The 15559-nt window shown below is 35.3% G+C and overlaps 1 protein-coding gene across 2 annotated transcripts in view; it reads left to right on the top strand.

The window, feature by feature from the left end:
- RETREG1 (reticulophagy regulator 1) overlaps positions 1-12224 on the top strand; it is a 146271-nt gene extending 134047 nt beyond the window's left edge. For both annotated transcript variants that reach the window (XM_014344836.4, XM_055112176.2), the window contains exons 4-9: positions 1798-1924; positions 4179-4263; positions 6283-6420; positions 7173-7237; positions 7483-7609; positions 10030-12224. In XM_014344836.4, the coding sequence (XP_014200322.2) occupies positions 1798-1924; positions 4179-4263; positions 6283-6420; positions 7173-7237; positions 7483-7609; positions 10030-10523 (1036 nt within the window). In that variant the 3' untranslated portion in view covers positions 10524-12224. The remainder of the gene's footprint in view (positions 1-1797; positions 1925-4178; positions 4264-6282; positions 6421-7172; positions 7238-7482; positions 7610-10029) is intronic.
- The last annotated feature ends 3335 nt before the right edge of the window (positions 12225-15559 follow it).

Here is a 15559-nt window from a genome sequence, read left to right as displayed (position 1 = left end):
AATAATTATTCAATATGCATAGAGAGCAGAAATTAAAATGTTTTCTGTCATCTTCATGGTCCCATTAAACTGAACAGTAGCCTAGCCTGTCTGTGCCAATTTGCAGCAAATCTATAATATTCTGAGAAAACAGACTGCATTTTAATAACCTTATATTTCCTTTGCCATATAGCCTTTGCTCTCTGGTGCAAAATCTTTTCCCACTAAGCAGATATCTGTGGCAAGATTTTGCCACAGATATCTGCTTCTTAGCTATGCACTTAGTATTTTAATAGATGTGGAATCATGGGGTATGCAAACCTGGTGCCAGATATGGCCCCCTGAAAACAGATATGCTCAGTGATTCAAGAGTGGGTAGAGTTAATGGATGCATAAACCATCCCCAAAAGTTCATTTCTTCTGACAGACAGGAAATCTACCTGCAGGAATAACATCAGCCTGGACAACTGGTAGCTCAGTGACTCTCCAGAGCATTAGTTGAGGCTGAAAGAACAAAGAGGAAGGAAAATGGTATACTTCCCCCCTTTTAAAATATGCCATTGCACTCATTTAAACTTGGATTAAAATTATTTTTATAAAAAGGAATTGTAATTTACAAATTGCCTTACTATTCAAAATATATTAAAAGTCACAGAATCTGTATGTACATAAACTTCTGTATAGTTGAGCATCTAAGGGCAAAGGTAGTTTTGATTCGTCTTAGGGCTACTGGAATTGAATCCAGAGATCAGCCTCACCCTGGTACCCTACCATAGCTCAGATGATAGTTCACTAACAATTCTTGTCTTCTTCTAGAAACTTTGCTGCTTTTGTTATTGCCATATCCATAGCTCTGTGGCAGTGCCTTCAACATGGTAGACACATATCTCTCAATAATCTCTTAAATGAATGAATTTGAGGATTCTTAACAGGGCTTGTTTGAACTGGTATGTTTTTATGAGTTAGGATTGCAAGAGCAGGAATTAAGCTTTATGTCATTGTAATGTTAGGGAATGACATGTATTTACATGTGTCTTCTTCCTGGAGTGATTGTTTCTAGTTTTTAGCTCACTGAGGTTCCTGTGGAAAATGAGGGCAGGGAGAAAGCTGGTTGCCGGCCCATGCATCACACTCAACACATTCTAGATGATGATTAGGAAAATGTACTCTGGAAAAATAGAGGATATTGTAAGATCTTTTTAACAATTTTCTATAGAGTTTTCCAACCATGGTATATATTGAAAATACATTGTTGGTGTTTATTCTTAATATTGTATGCTTAATTCCAAGGTTTCTCTAAAAGTACTGTGGTTTCCCAATCCTTAAGGTTTAAGACGTTTCTAACAAGTCTTCCATGACCTAGTCTCCTCCTACCTCTCCAGCTTCACATGTTTTTCTTCTGGTTGACTTTGCTGGAGTCACATTGAGACTCAATAGGATAGCACATTTAAGCTCCTTCCCACTCCAGGGCCTCTGCATATATTGCATGTTGTTCTACCTGGAACCCTATGATTAACCTGCTGATCCATCCCATATCTGAGTTTTAAAATGACTCTTCATTAAAGATGTCCCTAAGCCTCACCCTGTTCTCCCTGAGTGTTTCCCTGATTGTAAACAGACAATTAATTAGACAGCTAATTGTTTCTTTTGGCATGTGAGTTTCCTGAAGCAGGTGTCTGGATAGTTCCCTTCTGAATTCACAGGGCTTTTCCAGAGAGTGTGGCCAACAGTAGATGCTCAATAAATATTTGCCAAAGCCATAAATGTTGAATGAATCATCCAAAGTTCAGTAATATCTTTTTCTTTTTGTCTCTTTAGCTGGGAAGTTATCAATTCCAAACCAGATGAAAGACCCAGGCTCAGCCACTGTATTGCAGAATCATGGATGAATTTCAGCATATTTCTTCAAGAAATGTCTCTTTTTAAACAGCAGAGCCCTGGCAAGGCAAGTTTTCCAGTAAAGGAGTATGTTTTAAAATGTTCAGTTACTTGGAAACAAATGAACTAACCTATTTTATCAGCTTGTCAGATTTCTCCAATTTAAAATATAATATACTAAGAACATATGCCATAGAAGCTGGTATCAGCAAGGTTCAGATGTGTGAGTGTGCGAACACTAGATAATCCTCAGCCTCACATTGTGAAATTGGATTGGTTTTACATTTTATATATATTTATCTAGCTCATTAGCTAAAATGAATGGTGATCGGTCTTATCAGCAAGACTAGGGAGAAAACAGTCTTAAGAATTTCAGTTATCGTATTTAGCCTGGTGCTGAAGTCAAAGGGAGATGAAATGAATACATAGTTCTTTGACTGTGCTTTTGGAGATAACTGAATCTTATTTTCAAGCTAAAAAGTGGAGATTCTTGTATGATTTACTTATTTAAGAAAGAAAACTTTTGGCAAAAACATTCATAGTGATTATATAAACAAAATGAGTATTTTTCCAATTAAGATAAAACCCATGAGGGGGAAGTGTCTTACATGGTTGGGAAGGGATTACATGGAGTGGCGCACATACTTGTATTATTTTATGCATAAAGGCAGCTTTAATTCTGATCAACTGTCTTGATAGCTTGGGTGAGGTGCAGAACCATCAATAGACCTTGTCTATTCCAGTGTTGCTTTCAAGCTCCTTGAGTATCCACCCGTGGATAGAATGAAGAGCTAGGAATGTCAGCATTGAAAATCTCTGTCTTTGTACCTTGTATAGGCAATATCATAACTTCAATAGTATTAAATAATAGAACTATGCTTGGAGACATTTTGAGTGTATTAAAGTGGCAGTATTGCATTTGGATGCATTTTTTTATTCATTGAAGGCATTTTTTTTTTTTTTAGCATAGATACCTATATTTGGGGCATGATGTGCTGTTGACGTTGATTTTACTGAAGTGATTAAATGTATTTTTGGAAGATTCTAAACTTCAAACTTCTGCATTGGGTTGCATTAATGTGCCCCAAGTCAATTAGCTTAAAATGATGATGCTACAAATGTAGGGCATAATATGAAATCCCTTTGTAAAACTAAATCCTGGATATAGTAATGCTTTTCTTGGCTTATTTGTTCCTTTGACTTTTATGGCCTTTCCATTTCATTTATAGAATTCCAAATTCTTTCAAGGGCCCTTGCTGTTTTAGAAACAGCTCTTAATTTTGTTCCACAAGTCATCTAATCTACTTTTGACTAGTTAATTTATTAACTCTGTACCGAAGAATGAAAAATCAAAATTAAACTTAGATTTAGACCCCTTTGCTCTTTATCATCATCAGTTATTGATCAGAGGTATGTATTCCTTCCTCCTGTATCTTTTAGAAACTCCCTTAATGAATTTCCTTTGCTTGCTTATCAGTTTAATTTACTATCACTGTTTAAAGATGATGCAAAAATATAAGACAGTTTAAGACTGGAGTGTGAAAAATCAGGTGAAGACTTTATGGGAACATTTTTCTGCCTTGATGTTTCTGAAGGGAATTAAGGATATTTTCTGATGTTTTTAAATTTCTTAAAACAATCAAGATTTTTTAACCATAAATGACAGAAGGAAAATAAACATGTCACTGTAGGAGTTTCATTTCAATGGCAGTTTTTTTCTAGGTGACTTAGAAGTGGGGTCAGTTTGAGCAGTATATATGGTTAGGAAAGAGGATAGTGATGGCCATAAATTTATCCTGTTAGCTTAGCAGCTATAAATTACATTAGATTTGTGTAAATTACGTTAGATTTGTGTAGATACCTCTAATTTCTGTAACTTGTTTTGCTGTGTTTTTATGAATTTCAGTGGGCTTATAGTGGTAGTTTGAACTTTCAGATGTAGTTATCAGGCCGCATTAATTTCCTTAAATGAGCGAAGTAAAAGAAGTTTCTGGGAACATAATAGTTTTCTGTTCTCTTGCACCTGGCAGTAATATAGCCACAGGCATGAGTAATGGGAGTTGTCACTCTCTGTGCCAGAAATTAGCTCCTGTGTCCTCAAAATAATTATTACCAAGTGTTGAAATGGACTAAGACTGGTTGAATGCAGCAGTCATTAGTCAGCCCTTAGTGCAAAATAATGCTCTTTGGAAAAAATCTGTAATAACCAGATAGGTCACTTATACCGGTCACTTATAGATTTACAATTGTGTGTGTATCCTGTGCTCCAAAATATCTTGGTGTTATGCTTAACTATCCCATGTTATTTCTATTATTTCCAGTTTTGTCTCCTGGTCTGTAGTGTGTGCACATTTTTTACGATCTTGGGAAGTTACATTCCTGGGGTTATACTCAGCTATCTACTGTGTAAGTATAGTAGAACATATGGCTAAGTTTTGTGATGCATATGGTATCACCTTATGGTCAACAGACCTGTAGTTTGAAGAGGGGGGATGAGTTCTTAACTATAATACAAGTTGATTATTCTTTAATCTCCTGCTGTACAAAGTTTCTCCATTTTCCTAGAGACATGTCTCTATTTTAAAATTGGAAGAATAGCTGCAAAAGGCAGAATTATAAGTGAATAATTTTATGTTAAATTTTGTCAGTAAAAGTATACATAAAGCTGTATGCCCCACCTCCCAAAAACACACCAACACCTTTGCCTTCGTGCATGTTCTTTGGCTCAAAAAAATAATTAAAACCACAATGAAATACCATTGCATCCCTACCAGAATGGCTAAAATTAAAAATACTGACCATATCAAGTATTAGGAGGGATGCAGAGCAAGTGGAATTCTCACATACTGTTGGGGGGTAGGTAGAATGTTAAAATCACTTTGGATAACAGTTTGGCAGTTTCTTAAAAACTACTGCATGACAAAGCTATCCCACAACTAGGTACTTACCCAAAAGAAATGAAAGTACAAAGACATAAATGTTCATAACAGATTTATTTGTAGTAGCCAAAAGCAGAATATAATCCATACATCCATCAATTGGATGAATGGGTAAGCAAACTGTGGTATATCCATATAATGGATTACTACTTAGCACTAAAAATGGATACATACAACACTGAAGATAAATCTCAAAATAATTAGACTGAGTAGACAAAACCAGATGAAAAAGTGTGATTCCATTTATATATTATTCCAGAAAATTCAAACAATCTTTAGTGACAAAGCAGGTCAGTGGTTGCCTGGGGACGAGGTGGGTGGGGGCAGGGAGAAGAGGCAGGAGACTGGAAGGAAGGTTGAATAAAACCATGAGAAAACTTCATGTCTACTGGTAGACATGTTCACTATCTTGATTATGGTGATGGCTTCTTAGTTGTATGCATATGTCAAAATTTATCAAATTGTACACTTTAAATACCTGTATTTTATTATACATCAATGACCACCCAAAAATGTTATTAAAAAGTATGGATTTTCTTCACCTGAAAACTATGATCTGGCACTGCTACCTTTCGATGGGGCAGGCACTCTCCACTTAACATACCCCCATATTTTCCAATTTTTCTTACAATGGACTTTAAAATTTACATACAATTTCTTGGCCTCTAGAGACATTTGAGTTTGTAGCTCTTATTTTAAAATATAATACGGGACACTTCCTAAAACGAACAAAGAAATAAATATTAGGAATACAATACTTAGAGTGTGGCAATCTTTGCTTCTTTTTGTATTCTTAATGCATAATGCAAATGGCAAATGGTCAGAGCTCAAATCCATTCTCCCCAAAAGAAGTCATATATAACATCAGCCTCATGATGACATTGTTTAGGAGGTAAAGGAGAAGAGGACTGGGGAATGAAAGAATAATTTGGGCAAGGCATTATTCAGATGGTTTGCATTGATTTCATTTATGCTTCACAACAACCCCAGGAAATAATGTTACTATCCTAATATTATTGATGAGAGGCTAATAACTTTCCCATGGTGAAATGGCGTTGAATAAACACAGTTAAACCAGGACTGTTGTCTGGAAGGCATGTAATTTTTCTATAAATTTTGAGAATAAAAGGATTGAAAGGAGGGAGTTGATCTAACTGCACCTGGAAACAATGACTCTGAGCATTGTGTAAGTGTGGGTATGCATGTGTGTGTTTGTGGGTGGTGGTAGAAAATGTTTACCTTACAGAAAAAGAATAGAAATTATAAACTTGTGTAAGTGTGGGATGCATGTGTGTGTTTGTGGGTGGTGGCAGAAAATGTTTACCTTACAGAAAAAGAATAGAAATTATAAACTTATTTCACAACGGCATTTCCCTTAAAAAAACAAGTTTTTCAGTAAAGAAATGTAGTATTTTGTGAAATACTGAAATGTACGTAGCCTTTTGAAAGGAAAGGCATTTTACCTCTGCTCTCTTTCTTCTTTCAGTACTGTGTGCATTTTTGTGTCCATTGTTTAAATGTAATGATATTGGACAAAAAATTTACAGCAAAATTAAGTCAGTTCTGCTGAAACTGGATTTTGGAATTGGAGAATATATTAATCAGAAGAAACGTGAGAGATCTGGTAGGTAAAGTTTATATTTTAGATTCTATGCATGAAATGAGACATTAGCGAGCTATTTTTAGGAAATTCCTTTAATACATTTGAGGATACTTTTAGATTTTTACTAAATATTATTATAGAAGCTAATCTCCCTCAAAGTTATATATATCCTTTTCCTATTTGGGCTTTCCTTCTTTTCTCAAATATACAATTAAATAAATTGACTTTTTAATCCACAGTGTCAGGGGAGAAAGAAAAGGCTTCAACACTCTTTATTGTGCTACTTATGATTTACTTAGTTTTATTTTGGGTTGGACTATCACAAAGAAAAAGAAAATACAGGAAAAGCCAATATAATCATCTCTTACTTTTTAACTTGGCTTATGACCTTATAGGTTCTCAAACTAGAATGTATCGGAGTCACGTGGAGGGCTTATTAAAGGACAGATTGCTAGGCCCCAGCCCAGAGTTTCTGATTCAGTAGGTCTAGGGTAGGGCCTGAGAATCTGCATTTCTAAAAAGTTCCCAGGGAGGATGCTTTTGCTGTTTCAGGGACAATATTAAGAGAGCCACTAATGTGGATCATTTCCTTTGCAAATATGTGAAGCTTGTTATGTGCAAACATATAATTATATTTGTAGTTGAGAATATGAGAAATATATATTTGTATTTGGAGAATATGAGAAATGTGGGGTAAGAATACATAATGAAATAAATGCACTATGTCTGAGTTGGCTAGGAAACTGAAAGCTTCCAAATTTTTTCCTCAACAGAAGCAGATAAAGAAAAAAGTCACAAAGATGACAGTGAATTAGACTTTTCAGCTCTTTGTCCTAAGGTATTTTTTGTTTAGTTTTCAATTTGTTCCCGTGTGGTTTGACTGTAAATGCATTTATGTATACAAAGCTGAATGATCTTCCTAATAAACTCCTCATATTTCTGTAAGATGACTGAATGATTTCAAAATAAAAATATCCATTTGGTTTTTATTACTCTGTCATTTTGGGGGTTCATATGGATTTTTCAAAATATTCCCTTCAGCAGGTTAAAATGTGCCACTGGTATTTATTTATATTAACACAGATTAGCCTCACGGTTGCTGCCAAAGAGTTATCTGTGTCTGACACAGACGTCTCAGAGGTATCCTGGACTGATAATGGGACCTTCAACCTTTCAGAAGGATACACTCCACAGACAGACACTTCTGATGGTATGCTAATATTTCTGGATACATTTATTTTTATGAGTGCATACAAAACTATTTAACTTCTGTCAAATACTGAATGGGTAAATAACATGTTACCACCATATCTACACAGTAGAATATTACTTGGCTATAAAAATGAAGTACTGATACTTGCTACAACATGGATGAACCTTGAAAACATGCTAAGAAGCCAGACACAAAATGCCACATACTGTGTAATTCCATTTATATGAAATGCCTAGAATAAGCAAGTCCATATAAAGGGAAATTAAGTTAGTGGCTGCTATGGACTGATGGAGGGAATAGTGAGTGACTGTTAATTGGTATGCATTTCTTTTTGGAGTGATGAAAGTGTCCTAGAATTAGATAGTGATGCTGCTTGTACAGCTTTGTGAATATACTAAAAAACACTGAATTGTATACCTTAGAAGGGTGTTTTTTTGGTGCATGAATTATCAAAAGCTGCTTTTTAAAAAGTATGAGGAAAATAAATCAGTCAATGTCCAAATTTGCCTTTATTTTGAAAACAAAATAATCAAAAATTAGAAAAATTACCTCCTGAAATGTCTTTGAAATGTCCCAAGCGATAATGTGGGAGAGAACGATAGACGCTAATCCTACACATTTAGGCCTAGTCCTCATTAAAAGGGGCTGAAGTATGGACGTCAAGTTCCCTGAGTCCAAAGCTGACTGCGGAGTTTCTCACATTTGTCTTCAAAGTTAAAAAAGCTTTTTATTTTTTTTGTTTCCGACTTTTAAGTTCAGGGGTACATGTGCAGGATGTGCAGGTCTGTTACATAGGTCAACATGTGCCATGGTGGTTTGCATCCCATCACCTAGGTATTAAGCCCAGCATCGATTAGCTATTTTTCTTGATGCTCTCCCTCCTCCCACCCCCAACCCTATGACAGGCCCCAGTGTGTGCTGTTCCCCACCATTGTGTCTATGTGTTCTCATTATTCAGCTTCCACTTACAGGTGAGAACAGGCAGTGTGTTTGGTTTTCTGTTCCTGTGTTAGTTTGCCGAGGATAATGGCTTCCAGCTCCATCCATGTCCTTGCAAAGGACATGATCTCATTCCTTTTTATGGCTGCATAGTATTCCATGGTGTATGTGTACCACATTTTCTTTATCCAGTATATTCTTTGTTTATAATAAGTACAATTAAAAACAGGAAAGCACAGTATTCTTTATAATGCAAATTATGTCCAAAACTTAAATTGAGAGTCAATGCTTGTACAGTAACTTAACTTTTGTTAGTCTCACTGGATTACCTTGTTTTGGCCATATACTGAACATATGAGCAGATTATAAAGGAGGAGGGTGAATGAACTATTTTATACTTATGTTCCAAAAGGACATTTTCTGTTTTTAAAGGAAGGAGGGAGGGAGGCTGTGCAGTGTTTGAAAGAAGATGGGTTTGGAAGGTGGAAGACCCAAGTGGAGTCTTGCCTTTGTCACTACCTAACTTTATGACCTTGAACGGGTGACATAATTTTTGTGGATCTCAATTTCCTCACCTTTAAATTAGAAAAGGAGCATTGCTGAAGGTCATTCAAGCTCTACAAGCTTTCAGTACCTACAATTTGAGGTCATATTTTAAAGAACAAGAATAACAAGTACCTTGTTCTTAAGCATCCCATCTCAGATTCAACAAAAGAGACAATAATAATCCAAGCCACATATAAGGCTTTTCATTAATTGAAGATTTCAAATCACTGTTGCAGGGAGTTAACTGTTATATTAAAAGATTTTATATGAAAGGTAAAAACAATAAAATCTATCAGCCTTCTAATGTGACACTGCTTTCAAATGTCCTAAATCTTGGTATGGTCAGTTTCAGCTATAGTTATAGAGAGCCAAATGTTTCCATAAACTCTTGGGTTATATGGAATAGAAGGAGCAGTATCTTCTTTTCATTGCTTAAAACAAACACAGATTACAGACAATGAAATAGATCTCTATGTATGAAAATGCTGAGGCTGGATAATATTAACCAAAACCCAAGGAAACTTATTATAGTATTTTAAATTTCATGTACATGTGTACTCATTGGCTTAAGATAATTCCCACCCTAGGCGCAGGATGGGGAATTTTTATAGTAAATGCTTAAACTTTAGTCAAAACCTCAAGCTAATATCAGACAAAGGTGAATGTTAAGTCAGTAAATACACTGTTTTGTGCTTAAGAGGAAAGCTAAATATGGAGAGGGATGTGTAGTATTTGTGTCCCTGTGGAGAAAGAGTGTTGCAGGATTAGGAGGAGTTCAGTATGTGGTTAAATTGATTCAAGTTGACCCAGGAGGCTAGATGAATGCCAAGGTTGCCAGAGGGTTCAGATTAAAGTCAGATATCTTTAGACAGCACTTTTATTTGAAATTTGTTATGGTGCTTCAGTCTGAACTTCTGTTATCCATTTCACAGATCTTGACCGACCTAGTGAGGAAGTTTTCTCTAGAGATCTTTCAGATTTTCCATCTCTAGAAAATGGCATGGGAACAAATGATGAAGATGAATTAAGCCTTGGTTTGCCCACTGAGCTCAAGAGAAAGAAGGAACGGTTGGACAGTGGTCACAGACCAAGCAAAGAGACGCAATCAGCAGCTGGTCTCACCCTTCCTCTGAACAGTGACCAAACCTTTCACCTGATGAGCAACCTGGCTGGGGATGTTATCACAGCTGCAGTGACTGCAGCTATCAAAGACCAGTTAGAGGGTGTGCAGCAAGCACTTTCTCAGGCTGCCCCCATCCCAGAAGAGGACACAGACACTGAAGAAGGTGATGACTTTGAACTACTTGACCAGTCAGAGCTGGATCAAATTGAGAGTGAATTGGGACTTACACAAGACCAGGAAGCAGAAGCACAGCAAAATAAGAAGTCTTCAGGTTTCCTTTCAAATCTGCTGGGAGGCCATTAATCTAGGAATCAGCTTGCAACAGAGCACAAAAAACACCAAAAAAATTTCAAACAAGAAAAAAAAAAAAAAAAAGGAAAAAAAAATTGAACTGTAAGCTTTAATGATTACTTTAGATTTGTTTTATTTTCCCTCCTGCAGTGAATTAATTGGATATATATCAGCTGACACTGATAGATTGATATTTCTGATCGTTATTTTTGTGTAATAAGCATGGAAATGAACTTTATACACACCACTGTGTTGTCAGAGATAAATATTAGGGGTTGTTTTTAAAGCAAAAAGAAAAAACAAAAACCAAACTATTAAAATCCTCCTCTAAATATTCTTTTTCTTTACAGTTTTTCAAGCATGCAAAACAGTTTATTGTAACTTACTGAAAAATATTAACAATTAATTGTGAATACATGCTGTTACCAGCTTCCTTATTCCTAATACCTGGAAAATTTTTTTTTTCAACGGATAGATTTTGATGTAAAAAAGACCAAAATTATCAAGGTATCTTAGTTGAAGGACTTGGGAAATACTATCAAAATTAATTTCTTAGGAAAAAATTTAAAAGTATATTTAAGTACTCTGGATAGACTGAAACATTTCCATGTTATTTCTGCAGTTGTAGACTTAGGCTTATTTGTAAAGAAGCATGCTCCATTGACTGCCATCTCTAGTCTTGCAGTGGGTGGTATTAACCCATAGAAAGCAAGCAGTTGTGTATCACATAAACAATGGTTATGATGTAAACAGATTCAGTTGTTTTGTTGTTCATTCGTCATATGTTTGTGATAGGGATGTTGGGAGCACAGCTCTATTCTGCCTGCTCAGACTTAAGTTAGACCCTTATCTTTTATATTACGTCATGAAAAAAGTCTCCTAAAATTGTGAAACTAGTTCTTGATGAGTGATGTGATCATCAGCAATAAAGATATAATAACTCTGTTTTCTTAGTCTGTATAGAGGAGAGGAACTTGCTTGGCTTTAAAATATATTTATTTGCCATTTAAGTATAAATATGAAATCTGTTTCTTATTGGGAAGATAGAATATATATATTTTCCTTTAAACTTTTTAAGGTCACTTTTAAATAACCAAATTTGATTTATGGTTTTTAACAAAGGACTGAAGAGCTGAAACCAACCTAGTTTTGTTTTTGTGATATAAACTTTAAGTGTCGAGGGACCATGCCAGCAACTACCAAAAATCTCTTAAGTCTTCAGGTACAGCTGGCATTTTGGCAGATGCATAGAGACATCTGAGACCCTCAGAAAGGAAGGATAATCCAAGAATATAGGAAATCTGTGTTCTCTTCCTTTCATTTTATCCCTTATATTTCTAAAGACTAATTATAAGTAATCTGACATTTTAATGTAGCTACTCTTATTTATTTTTTCTTTCTGAGGTATTAAAATATCTGGACTGAGTTTTGCCAAATGTTAAAGGGAGAAGAGTTACTGAAGACTTTGAACACTTGCTTTTTGTGATTGCTTATGTCATTAGTGCCTCATGACTGTGTTTGATGTCCTTTATTGATACAAAGTGAGCCTGTGCCTTCATTATCTTGCCCATTTTAATACAAATGGAAACCTGGTGTTTGAAAATCTCTGAACTGTGTGGGTTTTGGAGGAATATACCTGAATTTTATTCAATAACAGTTTCTGGACAGGAAGAAAAATACAGTTACATATTTATAAAATAGTCGTTATCAGTATTTTTTTAATGTGTATGTTTCTTTCTTTAAAACAATATTCTTGGTTATAAAGTAGAAAAGCTTAAAGGTCATTTCCATTTCTTCACTAAGGAGAAAAAAAGTTAAATAATCCAAGTAATTAAAGAATATAAGTCACTAGATGACCTTACAGGAAGACGAACTCAAGGGCTGATAATCTGTGGTGGTATGAACAATAAATCTAGAATAAAATGTTAATAACTACAAATTAAAAGGGGTGTGAGGATGGGAGGAAGTTGGTAGGGTAGAAAAATGTGCTATTACCACTATTGAGGAGACATGCCAGCTCTCTAGGGACAGCAGCATTATAACTATGTATGAATTTTAATATTATTTGTATATGACTGTATGACTACAAATTTACACAATACAATAATGGGACTTTCTCACAACTATTAATTCAAACAAACACAAGGATGTTGAAGGTTGTTTGTGTATATGTGTGTTTTGGTGGTGGGGGGTCACTGTTTCTGGTTTTAAAAGATGAAGGAGCAGATACATTTCATATGTGATTGATCCAGTGTAGTAGAGGACTACATGTCCTTTACTATGAGAATATAAATAGCAATATTTCCCCAACATCTGAAAGAACTGATAATGAGTGGTTTGTAAAGTCTAAGTGGACTGAATTACTTAAAATGTGAACCATGGATATATATTTTTAAAACTGAAAGCTGTAGAGAAGTTCTGCTTACTTCCTTTAGAAAGTACTGAGCAAAATCACACAATGGCAATAGCATACATTGAGCATGTATTTTAATCTGAAGCAATAAAGCAGTGCTCAAGAAGCTGAAGCTCGCTTTGGAAGATCAATCCAGGCTTGAATATTCTCATTCTGAAATACCTTTGTTTTTTTCTTACCCTACATAGCTTCAAAAGGGATTTTTTTTTAAACTGCCTGCTTCCCGGTTTAATAAAATATTAGGAAAACTTTTATAAGGTTTTGTAATTGGCAAATATAGTCAACATATTTAGGCATCTCACTCTTATATATGAAATAAATGCAACTTTCTTCCATTTAAAAAAGTGGCAAATGCCAGCATGCCACTAATTTTAGTCAAGAAGCAAATCCACATTTAAGAAAAACGTGATTTTAACATTTGTATTATGTTTATAATCTAGATGGGTATACTTCTTTACACTGCTCTAGCTGTGTTCATTGCAAGATAGGAAATTCTTCTGAAAACCTTTACTGAACTACTGTTGTCTTAGATCATTTGTGTCATGATGAAATTAGCCTCAGAGCTATATTTTTGTGTATTATTCCTCCATTTCCACTGTAGCATTTGTACTAAGAAAGATGTTGAAAATAAGAGTTCTGGTTCTCATGTTAATATTATGGCCCTGAGACACAGTGTCAAAGTCATACAACGTCCCCAAGCTCCATCCTGTTTCCCCAAACATTAAATAGGGAAGTTAATTCTTACCTTATCACACACGGATGTTTAGAGAATGAATGAAAAAAAGTATCTGAAGCACGTTGGGGGCAGGTGTGTGTGTGGAAAGGCTGCATAAAACCAAGATACTGATTTTTTCCTGCCTGTGTTTCAACTGAGCCATTCTTTTAAACATTAAAACAAAGGCAATCAACAAGGAACAGCTTACAAGAACCATAAGGTTCTTTTAATGGGTCTAGCACTGTATCAGCCTCACAGTGCAAGAAATCCTTGTGGAATTAATGGATGGAAGTGTTGCAAAAATGTCTACTATTTCAGTTGATTCTGTGGACCAAGCGTAAGGTTCTATAATAGTAATTTTTATGGTTATAACACCTACTAGCTATGGGACTCTGAGAAAATCACCTAATAACTCCATACCTATTTACCTCATCTACAAAATAAAAATGTAGTACCATTTACTTCACAGAGTGTTACAAGGATTAAGTGTCTTAAGGCTAGGGTTGGCAGACTATGGCCCATGGGCCAAATCTGGCCTGCTACCTGTTTTTGTAGGGGCTGCAAGCTAAGAACGATTTTTTACATCTTGAAGTAGTTGAAAAAAATCAGAAGACTATTTTGTGACATGAGAATAAATGAAAATCAATTTTCAGCATCTGTGAATAATGTTTAATTAGAACACAGCTATGCTCATTTGTTTATGTATTGTCTATGGCTGCTTTTATGCTATAACAATGAAGCTGATTAGCTGTGACAGAGAACCCAGGCCTACAAAGCATATTTACTTTCTGGCCCTTTACAGGAAAAGTGTGCAAACTCTTGGTCTAAGACATAGAAAACAGGATCCTGTTTAACCCTCATGACTCTACAGTTAAGTGGTATTAAGAACATTTTGCCAAAGAACAGGGTAAATAAATTGTCCAAGGTCACATAGCTAGTCAGGGAAAAAGCCAGCCTGACCCCAAAGCCTATTCTCTTTCTAATGTATCATACTAGTATATTGGTTTTGCTTTTTGATACATTAACAGCGATCATAATTTTAAATAGTTTAACAGAATTTCACTAAGTATTAAATACTGATTTTATTTTAGTTTTTTTCTTTTTTCAAAGACTGCAGAAACCAGTTGATCTATACTGTTTTAAATGCTGTGTAAACAGGCTTTGCTGTAAATTTCAATTCCTTATTAAATTAAGACAAGACTTTGCATATGTAGACAGCCAAAACAATTGGGGATTGAAAATCTCTCACAGGACTTAATGTTTTCATAAACACAGAATTCACAGAAACTGTAAACCATGTGATAAGTGTACATTAATTTTTATATTTCAGTATTTGTTACCCCCACCAAAGGTTACCCTCAACCAACCCAATCCCCTTCATAGCCTTCCTTTTAAAAACCAAGGTGCCACTGCGATATAGGAATGTGAACAGCAGTAAACTTGTCACAGAGAATATTGTGATCAGCATACAAAATGACTTGAAGGCAACTTTATTAGCTTTTATTTTAAATTATGTAATTATCAAGGATGAATATCCCAAAGTCTTCCAAGACTGAAACAGGAACCATGTTACTGTGTGTACTGTCACTGTTACAGTGTGCACCATAACTCTAGTAGTTTAAGAATTACGTGAACTATTTTAAGGGCTATGTCATGACATACAGAAGGAATTCTAATTTTCAATACTTTCAAATTAATTTTCTTTGTCATAGATGGTTGTATTAGTCCATCCTCACATTGCTATAAAGAAATACCTGAGACTGGGTAATTTATATGAGATTTAATTGGTTCAGGGTTCTGCAGGCTGTACAGAAGCATGGTGGCCTCTGCTTCTGGAGAGACCTCAGGGAGCTTTTACTCAAGGCAGAAGGCAAAGTGGGCGCAGGCAGTTCACATGCCAAAATCAGAGGCAAGAGAGAG

This window comes from Pan paniscus, chromosome 4 (assembly GCF_029289425.2).
Source record: "Pan paniscus chromosome 4, NHGRI_mPanPan1-v2.0_pri, whole genome shotgun sequence".
Taxonomy (NCBI): domain Eukaryota; kingdom Metazoa; phylum Chordata; class Mammalia; order Primates; family Hominidae; genus Pan; species Pan paniscus.
The sequence above is the reverse complement of the archived record's forward strand: the minus strand, read 5'-3'. Positions and strand labels throughout refer to the sequence as shown.